General features: G+C 37.1%; 1 protein-coding gene across 1 annotated transcript in view; it reads left to right on the forward strand.

Annotated features, from left to right (window-relative positions):
• Positions 1 to 15,590, forward strand: part of LOC136125081 (uncharacterized) — a 110,339-nt gene that overhangs the window by 25,297 nt on the left and 69,452 nt on the right. Inside the window, exons 2-5 of the mRNA XM_065879909.1 lie at positions 5,470 to 5,499; positions 8,476 to 8,575; positions 12,456 to 12,573; positions 13,643 to 13,766. Of these exons, the coding sequence (XP_065735981.1) occupies positions 5,470 to 5,499; positions 8,476 to 8,575; positions 12,456 to 12,573; positions 13,643 to 13,766 (372 nt within the window). The remainder of the gene's footprint in view (positions 1 to 5,469; positions 5,500 to 8,475; positions 8,576 to 12,455; positions 12,574 to 13,642; positions 13,767 to 15,590) is intronic.

Genomic DNA, 15,590 nt, shown 5'->3' on the forward strand with positions numbered 1-15,590 from the left:
TGATTCCATCCAATTCCAAAGAGATACTTATTGAGCAAACACCATGTAATTAGTCCATTTAAATAGAGCAAATAAACCTAAGACAAATTAGTAAAAGCAGACTTTTGTAGATATAAAATAGGAAAATAACTAATAAAACAAATTTAATGAGAACAACATTGGTAATAAAAGCATTTTTATTAGGAGATGATCTTAACCTGCATGGATTTCCCCTTGATATGCACAGTGTTTTGTGGATGTACCTGCATTTTTCTGGAGAGCAGGTGTGTAGCTTTTGTTAAATTATCAAAGGAGTCTGTAATTTTAAAGGTTAAGACTTTATTGTAACACAGTGATGGGAGGGAAGGCATATTGGTGCAGTTTCGTTGAGGAGTAGGTGATGATAAAAAAGATGGGCTATGCCTGGGAAAAACTGAAAAGGAACAAAATGTATCTACTTCATTTCTGGACTCTCCTGGTATCCTCTGTCCTCCCTTATGCTGTCTTTCCAAAGCAGGAGATTTAGAAAGATTTATTCTTGAAGAAATTAAATAGGAAAAGTTCTGGATTTAGGATACCACAATACCCTTGTTTTAGCCTTTTGCCTGACTAGCCCCCAGGACCTGGCACTCAAAACTCTTAGAGATTTTGTGGGGCTAACGGGTTTTGCCTCTCATTGGACTGAAATACTGCTCTGTACCTTTTTCTCATGTTGTTCCTTCTTCTCTTTGCCTATCTATGTTTTATCCATTTCCTTAATCCCAGTTCTACTTCTATCTACTTGATAACAGCTTTGGTTATTAATCCCAACCTTACTCATCTGTCCTTTCTCTTTGGCATATTTTATCTTAACATTACATTTTGGTTTCTAAGTTGACAGTGAATTACATGATTAGCTCTTTTCCTCCATGTGCTTGCATTGTTTTTGCTGTCTCTCTCACCTTCCTTAGCGTAGTGACTATGTTTTTTTCTTTTTCTTCTCCTCCTCCAGCTGCCTCCATGGTGGCATTCTGGTGGAATGGAAAGAACTAGACTTAGAGTCAGACGACCTGAATCCTTTATCTAGTGCCATTAATTAATCCATGTGATGTTCCCATTTGATTCTTAATGTGACCCAGCCACAGAACCTCTCTGAACTCAAGTTTCTTCTTACCTGTAAAATGGAGATAAAAAGGAAAATTGACATAAAACCCCAATATCCAAGAATAGGAATGGTCCATTTTGGTGTTCTCACATTACTGGATGTAAACTGTTGTCCTTTAGAACTCCACTGCCTTAGACATTCATGCTCTTCTACTGGAATCCCAACTTCTCTGCAACTTTCTCTAACCAGCTCTGCAACTTCGTTTCAGTCCCTCAAGATTCAAGTTGGGAGCATGTGATTGCTACACCTAGGTCTTTTGCCTTTGGCTTTTGCAGTGAGTCGTAGGGTTCTGCTTCCCCTCTCTCGGGATTTCTTCAGAAGAGGAAGAGTATTTTGGTACTAGGGAGCCCAAAGGGCAAATAGCCACCTCATCCATTTAATGCAGTTTTTCCTTCTTGTTTAACACCATTTTATACATAGTTGTTTTAATCTATAATTCCCTAATGACATGATGTTGAACATCTTTTCATATGGTTACTTGCCATCATTGTATCTTCTTTGGTAAGGTGTCTGTTAAAGTCTTTTGCCCATTTTAAAATCAGGCTGTGTGTTGTCTTACTGTTGAGTTTTAAGAGTTCTGTGTATATTTTGGATAGCAGTCCTTTATCAGATGTGTCTCTTGCAAATATTTCTTCTAGTATGTGGCTTGTTTCCTCATTCTCTTGACATTGTCTTTCACAGAACAGAAGTTTTTGATTTTAATGAAGTCCAGCTTATCAGTTATTTCTTTCATGAATTATTCCTCTTGTATCTAAAAGACCATCACATGCCCTAGGTCATCTGTTTTCTCCTATGTTATTTTCTAGGAGTTTTATGTTTTACATTTAGGTCTATGATCCATTTGGAGTTAATTTTTGTGAAGGTCTTTGTCTAGATTCATTTTTTTTTTTACGTTTACGTTTCTCCTAGCCCCATTTATTGAAAAGACTATCATTGCTACTACCATTGTATTCCCTTTGCTTCTTTGTCAAAGATCAGTTGACTACATTTACATGGGTCCATTTCTAGCTCTCTATTCTGTTCCATTGATCTGTTTGTCTGTTCTTTTCCTAATACTATACTGTCTTGATTACTATTAACTTTACAGTAAGTCTTAAAGTTGGTTAGTGTCAGTCCTCCAACTTTGTTCTTTTACTTCAGTATTGAGTTGGCTGTTCTGGGTCTTTATCCTCTCCATATAAACTTTAGAATCAATTTGTCTGTATCCACAAAGTAACTTGCTAGGATGTTGATTAGGATTGCATTGAACTTAAAGATCAAGTTGAGAAGAACTGACATCTTGACAATATTGAGTCTTCCTATCCATGAACGTGGAATATCTATTTCATTCTTTGATAGCTTTCATCAGTTTTGTAGTTTTCTTCATAGAGATCTTATACACATTTTGTTAGATTTATACCTATTTGTTAGATTTACATAAATGGTAATGTGTTTTTAACTTCAAATTTCACTTGTTCATTGTTTATATATAGGAAAGTGATTGACTTTTGTACAGTAACCTTGTATTTTGCAACCGTGCCATGATTGCTTATTTAGTTCCAGAAGCTTTTTGGTTGATTCACTTAGATTTTCTACATAAATGATCATATCATCTGCTCAACATAGAGGACCATGTCATATGCAAGAATAAAAATTTTTTAAAAGGAAGAAGTATAGAGAATAATATATTACATAATCATGTACTCACCACCTAGATTTAACATATTAATGTTTTTCATATTAGTTAAGGTTAAAAAAATAGTATATTGTGGATAAAGTTGAAGCATCCTTTACAGTCTCAATCCCTTCTCTCCCAAGATATAATCACTCTCAAAGTTGGTATGCAGTTTTTCCTTTCATGATTTTTATTCTAAAACTTGTATATCTATCCATCCATCCATTCACCCATCATACAGAGATATTCATTCCCTTATATTTTCTTCTGAAAATTCTAAAGCTTTGCTTGTCACATTTAGATAATTTAACATTTAATCAATCCCCTAATCTTTTGCTATTATAAACATTGCTTCAACTTATTAGCTGGTATAAACTTCTTTCTGTACCTGTGGAATCTATCTATAGAGTAAATTCCTAAGTGTGGGATTGCTGCTAGGAGTTTTGATCTTTGACCAATAAATATAGTCATGTAAACACAACCATAGTTGAGATACAGACAGTTCCATCACCCCAAAATGTTTCCTTGAGTTTCTTTGTACTGCTGTACTTTCTATTATGGTTTTGCTTTTTCTAGCATGTTATGTAAATGGAGTCATACAGCATGTAGTCTTGTGTCTAGCTTTTTCACTTAGCAAAATTTGCTTCTCAGATTCATTTTTTTGTTGTGTGTATCAGTAACTCTTTCATTTGTATGGCTGAGTAGTATACTATTGTATAGATATGCCACAATTTGTTTATCAGGACATTTGGGTTCTTTCTAGGTTTTTGGCTATTGTCAATAATGTTCTTATGAACATTCATGTACAAGTATTTGTGTGGACATAAATTTTCATTCCTTTGGGGTAAATACTTAGAAGACTAATTGCTGGAATATATGATAAATATGTTTAACTTTGTAAGAAACTTCTAAGCTGTTTCCCAAAATGATTGTTTCATTTTGTATTCTCATCAGCAATATATGAGAGTTCTAGTTGGTCCACATCCTCATTAACGCTTGGTTCTGTCAGATTTGTAAATTTTAGATCATCTAGTGGGTATATAGTGCTATCTCATTATGTTTTTAATTAACATTTCCTTGATGAATAATGATATTGAGCTTCTTTTCATGTGCTTATTTGCCACCTGTGTATCCTTTTTTGGTGAAGTGTCTGTTCAAATTTTCTGTCCAATTTTAAAATTATGGGTTCTTTGCTTTCTTAATATTGAGTTTTGAGATTTTTTAAATAGTCCTTTATCAGTCTTATCAGATACATTTTGCAAATATTTCCTCTTGGTCTATAACTTTTTAACAGAGTCTTTTGAGGAATACGTGTTTTAACTTCTGAAGAAGTCTAGTTTATCAATTTTTTTCTTTTAAACTTCATGCTTTTTGTATCCAGTTTAAGAAATCTTTGCCTAATTGCCCAAGGCCAGTAAGATTTTCTCCTATGTTTTCTTCTAGATGTTTTATAGTTTTAGCTCTTACATTTAGTTCTATTAAACTAAATGTAATTTAGTTTAATAGGGATTGCATTAAATCTGTAGATTGTTTTGGGTAGTATGGACATTTTAACAATATTAATTCTTCCAATCCAGAAGCATGGGATATCTTTCCATTTCTTTAAATCTTCTTCAATTTACTTTATCAATGTTTTATAGTTCTTGGTGTATAAGTCTTTCACCTCCTTGGTGAGGTTTATTCTTAAGTATTTTTTTTTGCGGTACGCGGGCCTCTCACTGTTGTGGCCTCTCCCGTTGTGGGGCACAGGGTCCGGATGCGCAGGCTCAGCGGCCATGGCTCACGTGCCCAGCCGCTCCGCGGCATGTGGGATCTTCCGGGACCGGGGCACGAACCCGTGTCCCCTGCATCGGCAGGCAGACTCTCAACCACTGCGCCACCTGGGAAGCCCTCTTAAGTATTTTTTGATGTGATTTTAAACGGGATTTTTTTTACTTTCCCTTTCTGATATTTCATTGTTAGTGTAAAGAAATGCAACCAATTTCTGTATGTTAATCTTGTATCCTGCTACCCTGCTGAATTCATTTATCAGTTCTAATAGTTTTTGTGTGGAGTCTTTAGGGTTTTCCATATGTATTTAGTATCATGTCATCTGCATATAATGACAATTTTACCTCTTCTCTTCCAGTTTGGATACCTTTAATTTGGACAGGAACTCTTCTTGATATCTGCTTATTCCCAGAAAGAAGTTACTTCTCACTCTTGTTTAAAACCTGTTGTCCTGGGCTTCCCTGGTGGCCCAGTGGCCCGCGTACCGCAGAAAAAACAAAAACAAAAACAAAAAAAACCTGTTGTCCAGATCTGGCCTGTTAAGGTCTTCTTTTGGCATGAGTGGAATGAGGGAGTTCCTATGATGGGTTTTAAATAAGGAACATAAATAATTTAAACCTTAGAAAGTTATCTGACATGAAATTGGGTGCCGTAGGAGTAATTTAGTTACCTCTACCTCTTCGTCAGGAAGCTGTAAGAGATTTCTGCATGGAGTATGAGATTAGATTGGATGACTTTTAAGGGCCCTTCTAACTCTCTGCATTCAAGCTTTGATCAGAAGTCCCAGCTTCTTTTCTCTAATGACTTAGACTTAAAAATCTAGTCCTAACTCTAGTGGCACATAGTAGTTACTCAATAAATGCTGGTTAAATAAATTAACTTGCAAGAATTCTTCACAGTGTCCTTTTTCTCTCTCTTGCAGTTAAAAGAGCCAAGTTCCAGGGTTCACCAGGTAAGGCCAGCCTTTAATTATTATGTTCTTCTCCCCATACTTGCTGTGATTTAAAAACATTCTTTCAAAAAATCATTAATTTCATTTGATTCATTGGTTAAATTAGTTAAATTCACTAAGTTCATTAAATTAATTAAAAATCAGTATGGGAAGAGATTGGTCAAGGGGGTACAAAGTTTAAGTTATGCAAAATGAATTATTTCTGGAGAGCTAATGTACAACAATGTATCTATGGTTAACAAGTATTGTATACTTGAAATTTGCTAAGAGGGTAGGTCTTAAGCGTTCTCAACACACACACACACAGAAAATGCTAATTATGAGGTGGTGAGGAATGTGAATTAGCTTGATTGTGGTGATTATTTCACATTGTATACATATATAAAATCAAGTTGTGCACCTTAAATATATACACTTTTTAATTGCCAGTTACACTTCAAAAAGTTGAAAAAAAAACAGTGCTGTTGTAAAACATTAAAGAAATCTATATCAATCTGGTAAAAAGTTAGTCTCCTTACCTCTTGGTCAACTCAATTCTGCTTCTCAAAAGTAACTATTTTGAGGCTTTTATATACCTTTTCAGAGTTTTACTGTGTATGTGCATGTATACACTAATGGATCAGCTACACATGTCTTTGTGCAACCTGCTTTTTTTCCAACAACATACCATGAAAGTCTTTCCTTGTGTATACATATATCTGGTTCTTTCTTTCAAAGAGTTGTACACACACTACTATATTTAAAACAGATAACCAACAAGAACCTACTGTAAAAAAAATAGTGTCCAGGATTTTGTTGTACCCTAGGTCCCTTATTGAATATTCAGGTCATTTCAATTTTTTTGCTATTATAAGCAATAAATGTTCTTGTGCATTTAACATTGCCTGCTTTTGAAAATGTATCTGTATGCTAGAGTCTAGAAGTAGAGAATTGTTGGGCCAAAGGTACGTATTTTAAACAAATTTGGTAGCTGCTGCCAAATTGCATTTCTGAAAAATTTTGCTAGCTTATACTCAGACTAAAAGTATGTGGGTGTCTGCTTTCCCAAATCCTTATCAACATTAGATAATATGAAACTTTTTAATCTTTGCTCATCTGAAGGTGAAAATGGTATCTCCTTATTTTAATACACATTTTCTTAACTGAATGTCAAGTTAGTTATAAAGACTTACTCTAGTTCCTTCTGGGGGCAAAAGGAGGGTACTGTGGATTATGGGGAAAAAAACACGATTGGGAACCCAAGAAAATCTGAAAAACCAAATCTGGGTGCAACAGGAACTAAAGCAGTTTCTGGGCCTACTGCTCTCTCCAGTGGCTCTGGGTTAGGGCTTCTCTTCTTTCTGAAAAGCTTTTCTGCTCTCCTTTCTCATCCAGCAGGCTTTTTATGCTTACCTGTCTTGCACACACCCCATAGTGGCTGCTCCAATAGAATTTATATGCCTCTCCTTCAAGCTTCAGCACCAATCAATTGTTACTATTTCTTTGTTTTCCCTACTGAAAATCTTTTGAGAGGGAATCATATTGGTCTCAGCTTTTGGTCAGCTTATGAATTGGCTGGCTGCTTTTGGGTGGCATCTCCTTTTGGTCTGGTCAGCTATGGCTGGACATGGGGAATGGAGTACAAAATCCTATGATAGAAAACAGCTTAGGGGTATACTGCATTGCTACTACCAGATATGGATGGGAATTCCCTCATGTGGGTGGGCTTGTATCCTCATATATCTTTGGTATAATTGTAGAATAATTGTAGGTATAAGACTGCATAGTTTTTTATGATACTTAAGAGAAAGATTTACTTTCTGCTAGAAGTGCATGACAGTGCCCATCTTCTCACACCTCTAACACAGGTAATTGTTTTAAGCAATCTTTGGCAATTTGATGAGTCAAAAATGATAGTCTGTTTTTTTTCATTTTATAAAATTATGATTAACTTCTTTTTTTTTTTTTTTTTTTTTTTTGCGGTACACGGGCCTCTCACCGCTGTGGCCTCTCCCGTTGCGGAGCACAGGCTCCGGACGCGCAGGCTCAGCGGCCACGGCTCACGGGTCCAGCCGCTCCGCGGCACGTGGGATCCTCCCGGACCGGGGCACGAACCCGCGTCCCCTGCATCGGCAGGCAGACTCTCAACCACTGCGCCACCAGGGAAGCCCTATGATTAACTTCTTACATAGAGAAGTGAACTCTCAATTCAGTGTCCCTCATCATGACTGATACAAAGGAAGTAACAAAATGTGCTGTGTTAAGTCTTAGGTCAGATTTCTGAGTTTTGAGATCCAGGCCGCTTACCTTTGTTTGGTACTCAATTTATACTCTCAGGTTAGAGAATTTCCTTTTTCTGACTCTGTGATAATATATATTTTTTTAATGTAAGTTGTGCTTTAGGCCAGGGTGAATAGATCAAGCTTGAAATCCGTTTCCTTTATGAGGATTTTTCCTCAATTCTTGTCCTTGTAAACAAATAGAGGTAACTCTTTCCTCTTCTGCCTTCCTTTAGCACTTTTTTGCTTTCTCTGTGGTACTTATTTCTTTATACATTTTATTAATTTGCATATCTTATCTTTCCTGTAAGATCAATTAGATTATTATTTTTTCAAACTGCAGGTGGGCTATAAAGTCAATTTAGTTAGTTATTAATATTTTAAAAATTATAATAAAAATATCAATGTATCACATCTTGTATTTCATAAAGCTTTTGTTTTTGTTTATATGTGTGTGTATATGTATCTACTGGTCAAATATAAAATATAGTCCTTAAATTTGAAAAACACTATTGTAGATTATGCTTTTGAGAATAGAATGTGTTTTCTAATTTTTCTGTACCTCTCTGCTTAGAATGATGCTATATTGTACAATATATAATTCCATTTTTTCTTATATATACTGTAATATGGACATTACTTAATTCCAAGGGTTTTGTGAGACTGGATAACCATCTGAGCACTAAGTATTGTATCTTTGGTTTGCATTTTTTCAAAGACAAATTTAACACATATGTGACCCTGAAAGTGCAAAATGTGAAGAGCACAACTGTAGCAGTCCGTGGCGATCAACCTTCCTGGGAACAAGATTTTATGTTGTAAGTACTTTGCAGCAGCAGCAGCATGCCTATAATATTTGACAATATTTCCAAGGTAATCACATTGGATTAAACAAGTAGAGGCTGAAGATTTTGTGTATATCTAAGACTTATAAAATACGTTAAATATTAAAAAACACATTTTAATAGCATGTTAAATATTCTTTTTGAAAACTAGAGAAAGGAACAAATGAGGTGTGTGGTAGGTAAAGTACATCTACAGTTTTGTTGTCTCCCAATTTGTAATCTATTTTCAGAGGCGAATTATGAATTCAAGTAAACGCTCAGTTTACATGGGTGAAAACACTACCTAGTCAGATTTTCCTAGTGGTCAGAATTAGGTATAGTATAACATACTGAGCATGATATTAAACCTGATTTAATCTTTCTTTGATTCTCAGAAGGCTTCTTGAAGGAATGTGGTTATGCATGTGAGGACTGTGTTTGTGTTTCCAAGTCACCTGCTTTCGAAGATGAGGATGTCTGTGCTTATAATCCTTTTGCTTTACGGAGTAAAATGTTCTACCTTCATCTAATTAATAAAAATGAGTAAATATTAGTAGAATTGCTTGCATATGACACAAAATTTAGTATATTATGATTGTAAGCTCTGGCTTTAAAAACTTGCTATTTCCTTTTTTCCTCTTAAATTTCAGCAATTTTTTTTTCTGCTCTAGAAAAGGGAACAAAAATGTACAATATCATTTTGAAGGGCTGACCAAATCACTTAGCTTCTCTGAGTGTCAGTTTCCTTATCTGTAAAGGTCTACTCTTGCTTACAAGGTTATGCTTATTTTTTGGGAAGGTGGGCACAAGGGGGTCAACCAAGAAAATGTATTAAAATTGCAGTGAAATTTGTGATTGAAGTGAAATTGCTTTGCGAGTTTTATAGTCCATCTCAGACATAGGATGACTCTTTTTATGGGGAAACATTCCAATCCTCTGGGCTTTTAATATATTGCTGCTTATAGTACCATTTAGGAAACTTTATTATAATAGTTAAAGGTTAAGACTGTGAGGGTTTGGGCTAAGACAGTAACAGAAGGATAGATAGAAAAGGATGGATAGAAGATGTTGAGGTAGAACCAAGACTTGTCTTGGATGATTGGGTGAGTGGTGAGCTACTCATTAGGATAGGAGATAATAATATATCAGTTATGAACAAGCTTATATTTGAAGTTCTTACAGGACAGGTAAGAAGAAAGTTACAGAAGATAAGTTAAAACTTGAACCTGGTACTCATGGAAGCCTGGGTTGGAGAAATATTTTGGTCAGTTGAAGCCATAGGCATAGATGAGAGAGCTTAGGGAGAGTGTGTTGGGTGAGAAAAGGGCCTTGGGTAGAGCCTGGAGAGCACCAGCATTTAAAGAGGGGACAAAGAGGATTAGGAAGGAGTGAACAGAGAGCAAGAAGGAGAAACGAGATAGTAGTGTCATGGAAGCTGAAGAACTGGGGCTTCAAGAAGAGGCTAGTGGTGTCAGATTTCTCACTGGTTGCCCCTCTCTCAAGATTATGAACCTCATTTATTCCTATCTGTGATATTGACATCAGAGTGAGACCATTTGTTTTTTCTTCACTCGTGTAAAGTCAACTATGAAGAGTTTTTTCAAGTCTCTTCCCTGTTAGCCATACCACAGTTCTGGCTGTGGTATATAAACTTAGCAATCCTGCTTTCTTTTGATTTCCAGTTGGCTCTAATAATCACTCGCTGTTATAACTGTTCCCAGCATGTGAAACATATCAACCTTCTGCAGTCTCTCATCAGCATAGTAGCTTTATTCTTACTTGTTTATTTTCCAGTTTCCCATAGCACTTACTCTTTCAACCCTACTGTGATATGTGTGACTTTTCTTCTGTCCCCCACCTTGAGATGCTGTGTGAATTTTGTCCTCTCTCCTTCTACACAGGTTTTATTAGCTACATTATCCACCTTACTGCTCCTATTCCTTATTCCTCCTATCCTGCTCTTCTGTCACTGGTAGCTCCATTGCTGGTCACTTGTTCCCCTTTCTCCTTTTTTTTTTCCCTCCCTAATGTATTATGTGGTAGTATCTAATATTCATTTTGGAACTTCTCATTTATCTTTAGTATTTCTTTGTCTTATTTCCAGGACTAGATTGTTCATTTCTTAGGGGCAAGGAGGGCATCTTCACTTACTGTGAATTTGCCTAGCTCAGAATCTTGTATACATGTGTGCACATATACTGTTGATTGAGTTAACAGAACAGGAACTTCCCCAGAGCTCTGGGGATGAGGCATAAACAGAGCTCTCAGACTTCTCTTAGCTGGGCCATTTGAGCAGATGTAGATAAGAGATTTCTCACAGAAAATATCCTCATTGTTTGGGCTTTATTCCCCAGAGTTCCCTGAAGAACAGATTTTCTTCTTTATCTGTCCAAGTCAAGCTGTAAAGAAAGACCTCTGGCTGTTTCTTTTAGCTATTGGCTTGAGACGCTATTTAAGACTTGCTTTGGGAATATTGTATATGTATCCCCAAGCAATTTTTCTTTTCCAGATTCAAAAGATTTGGGGTTGTTACATATATTTTTCCAAGGCTAATCAGTTAATTAGGCTGAATGAAACTGTGTGCCAAAAGCTCAGCTTCCCCACTGTGAATGCCCTAACATAGTGGCTGGGTTTGGTCACCTACTTTTTGGTTTTGAACAGCTCTCCAGATAGCTTGGAAGTTTTTAGAGATGGGAGCTAGGTCCTATATTGTGTGTCTTCCCCAATGTACCAAGCCATATGAATTGTACATGTCAGTAAACATAAATGAAAAAAATGAACTCAGTACTTTTCTGTTCTGCTGTATTTATATAAAAGGGGCAAATTTGCTTGCTTCACTTGTTTTCAACACACTTGATATGAATTTTATGGCTATAAGGCCACATCCCAAACTAGTGAATCTGAGAACATGTATCTTAATAGTACAACAGGGAAGCCAAGCTATCTCTAAAGCACAAACTTGAAACTTCTACATGTGATGAATAGCTGTTGTTTTCCTGAGAATACCTTTCTGCTTTTCCTGCTGGAATTGGCCTTTTCTCATCTTTCTTGCATTTCCCCTCAAATAACCTTGTGTTTCCATAAGAGCTTTCTGGAGAATGTTTTTAGCATTAACATAAGCGTTTGCTTGTTTCACCTTAAGTCCATAATTATTTTTGAGTTAGCCCTTCCAAGCTGATATTCTTCCATGTATGACACTGCTTTTGCTTAGTGGTCACCTGGCTCCCTGGAATAATTTCTTTTTAAATAATTTTTCCTAGTTATTATTACAGGAAAATCATTGTGTTTATCATTATCCTGTGATCATTTTGTTTATCAGTGACAGTACCTGCTTTAACTGATAATGAACTAGCACACTCCAGTGTCCCTCACCTGCCTCTTACCACATGTTCCCATCAAACTTAGATCTTCTAATGGGCCCTTTTACTTTTGCTTGGATTCCCTTTCATATTTGTCATAAAGAAGACTTGCTTTTTCCTCATAGTTCCCTGTATCCAGAGGTATAAGTTGCAGGCAGTGCTAGTATTACAATAAAACATATAAAACTGTTGCTTAAGTTTGGAGATTGTAGGCAGACATTCCTGGCAGTAATGCCCTCATTGCTTGGCTTCATTGTTCTTGTGAAACTGTATTAGTCTAACAATGATTGTAGCTCCAAAGGAGAGGGGACAGACTGACAGAGGCATTTTTCTGTGCATACCCTACATAGGTCTCTGGGAACCTAAAGAGTGGTTGCAGGATTAGGGACATTTTGATTTTTCCCTGATGACAGGATCCTGATCAGGACATACTCAAGGTTTAGCAAAACAGGAGATGTAGATGTTTCTTTCATATTACCTGGTTTTCTAAAAAAGGGCTTTCTTCTTTCCTTCAGTGAGATTAGTCGTCTGGACCTGGGTCTAAGTGTGGAAGTATGGAACAAAGGACTGATCTGGGACACCATGGTGGGGACTGTGTGGATTGCACTGAAGACAATTCGTCAGTCAGATGAGGTCAGTCAGTGCATTGCCCATTTGGAGGTAGGGTTCTAGCCCTTGCTTCTCCACATCCTAGCTCCATTCAGCTAATGTTCATCCATATATCTCAGATTTCTCTGCCCCCTTTCTAATTAGAGGACATAAAACCATCCTAATGTCACCGAGAGGTTCAGGGGATTTTATCTAAGGCCTTCCCTCTGCCCTGTGACTTAACTCAGAGGTGCCAGAGTACCTATTTAGCCTTATCAGGTAGATAGCCCCTTCTGAGTACTCTGTGTGTGTGTGGTGGTGGTGGGGTGGGTGGGATCAGCAGGGTGAAGGAGGGGAGTGTGAGGGAGGGGGAGAGAGGGGTGGGGGGGGAGGGAGGGAGAGAGAGAGAGAGAGAGAGAGAGAGAGAGAGAGATCTAGGATACCTGTGGCTTCTGCATTCCCTCTAAGACACTGTTCTGAGAGGAGTCCCATTAAACTTCCTCAGCCAGCTCTTTGAGTCACCTATCCCAGGGACCTGATTTCAGTCTTCCTTCTTCCACATATAACCCTAACAGAGTTTAAGGAACTACAGGCTTGGCAACTGGTAACCACACTTGTCTTAATACACTATTTTCAAGACTGAATTTCCACTCCACTTTACCAGATTAGAACATAACTCAGCATAATTTCCCTATGACACTCACTTTGAATATTTTCACTGTGGTCCCAGTTCAGGTCAACTTAACTAGCCATGTTACTAGCTCTTTAGTGATTAGAAATAGTGACACATTAAGTGACATAGTCATTAAGTATTGTACAGATTAAATATTGATCCATGGAGATGCTTTGCTTTTGAGTTTAGCACTCTGGAAATTCTGTCCTCGGTGGGCTGGCAGAAAGCTGAGCACCCTGAAAGCTGCTCTCCCACCAAAGAGGGAGAACAGAAGCCACATACAGCAGAGGCAGGTGGTGACTCTGATGTGTTTGCCTCATTAGGATATGTGAATGGCCCTCAGAAGTTCTCTGACAAGTAAAATGAGAGAAAAAGACCTGGCCCTTTAACCGAGAGGGGAGTCATGAAAGAGTGAAGTTTAATCTTAGGTCTCTTTTCTAGGAAGGGCCTGGGGAATGGTCCACGTTGGAGGCAGAGACATTAATGAAAGATGATGAGATCTGTGGAACTAAAAACCCAACTCCCCATAAAATTTTGCTGGATACAAGATTTGAGTTGCCTTTTGGTGAGTCTGATTAGATTTTAAAAAACATTTAATACTTTTTACCACATTGTTTGAAATTGTTTGTTAGTTGTTTTCTTACTGTGTCTTTTGTCAGCCATATCCTTTCAGGGCATTCTGCCTTCCACTCCATTCCCTGTAACACCTAGCTCAGGAATGTGCAAAGTAGACTCTAGAATGGTGCTCATTAAAGAATCCACACTGAAAGCATTCTTTTCAAGTCATTTAGTTTCTTATAACTATTTATTATAATAAAATACCTGCTTATCAGAGAATATCAATGATTTATTCTTTTGATAATATTTTGACATTTATTGCCTTGAAGTGAATATATACCTTGTGATTTGTTAATTTAAGCATTAAAATAGCACTAATAAATAGAATAGTAATTTACAAAGTAATTTAAAAAATCACACAAAAAGGGCTTCCCTGGTGGCTCAGTGGTTAAGAATCCACTTGCCAACTCAGGGGACAGGGTTCTAGCCCTGGTCCGGGAAGATCCCACGTGCTGTGGAGCAACTAAGCCCGTGCGCTGCAACTACTGAGCCTGTGCTCTAGAGCCTGCGAGCCACAACTACTGAGCCTGCACCTAGAGCCTGTACTCCGCAACAAGAGAAGCCACTGCAATGAGTAGCCCATGCACCACAACGAAGAGTAGCCCCGGCTCAACACAACTAGAGAAAGCCGACGCAGCAATGAAGACCCAACACAGCCAAAAAAAGAAAAAAGAAAAAAATCACACAAAAATACATGTTCCTTATAAAAATTCAAATAGCATGGAAATGTACATGGATAAAAAGTTAAGTTTCTCTTCCTCCTTCTTTTGACCTCCTTTGCATTCCCCAGAAATAAATCACTGTTAACTTTCTTGTGTCTTGGTTTAGGCACAAGAAATTTCTTCTCTAGAAATTTATTTTGACAAAATTTGGGTCATACTCTATGTACTATATATGGTGATAGTATTGTATAAACTAAAGCATATTATCTTGGACATCATTTCATGTTATACTTTAAGATCTATCTTGCTGATCTCAACAGCTGCTTTATATCATAAGTTATCTAACCAATCCTTTTTTTTTTTTGCAATTCTTTATTGATTGACATGTAGGTTGTTTCCAGTTTTTTTTTATATACCACTGTAACGAACAGCTTTATCTATGCCCATTTATGAATCTAGGATAAATTCCTTAAAGTAGAATTTAAGGAATAAGTCAAATCTACAAACAAGAAATAATGGAGAGGGTGTGGAGAAAAGGGAAGCTTCCTACACTGTTGATGGGAAAGAAGATTGGTACAGCCACTATGGAGAACAGTATGGAGGTTCCTTAAAAAACTAAAAATAGAACTACCCTATGACCCACCAATCCCACTACTGGTCATATACCCAGAGAAAACCATAATTCAAAACAACACATGCACCCCAATGTTCATTGCAGCACTACTTAAAATAGCCAGGACATGGAAGCAACCTAAATGTCCATCAATAGAGGAATGGATAAAGAGGATGTGGTACATGTATACAATGGAATATTACTCAGCCATAAAAAGGAACGAAATTGGGTCATTTGTAGAGATGTGGATGGACCTAGAGAGTGTCATACGGAGTGAAGTAAGTCAGAAAGAAAGAGAAAAACAAATATCGTATATTAATGCATATATGTGTAATCTAGAAAAATGGTATAGATGATCTTATTTGCAAAGCAGAAATAGAGACACAGACGTAGAGAACAAACAGTATGGATACCAAGGTGGAAAGCAGGGCAGGTGGGAGGAATTGGGAGATTGGGATTGACATATACACACTACTGATACTATGTATAAGAGATA

Source organism: Phocoena phocoena, chromosome 6, assembly GCF_963924675.1.
Source record: "Phocoena phocoena chromosome 6, mPhoPho1.1, whole genome shotgun sequence".
Classification (NCBI taxonomy): domain Eukaryota; kingdom Metazoa; phylum Chordata; class Mammalia; order Artiodactyla; family Phocoenidae; genus Phocoena; species Phocoena phocoena.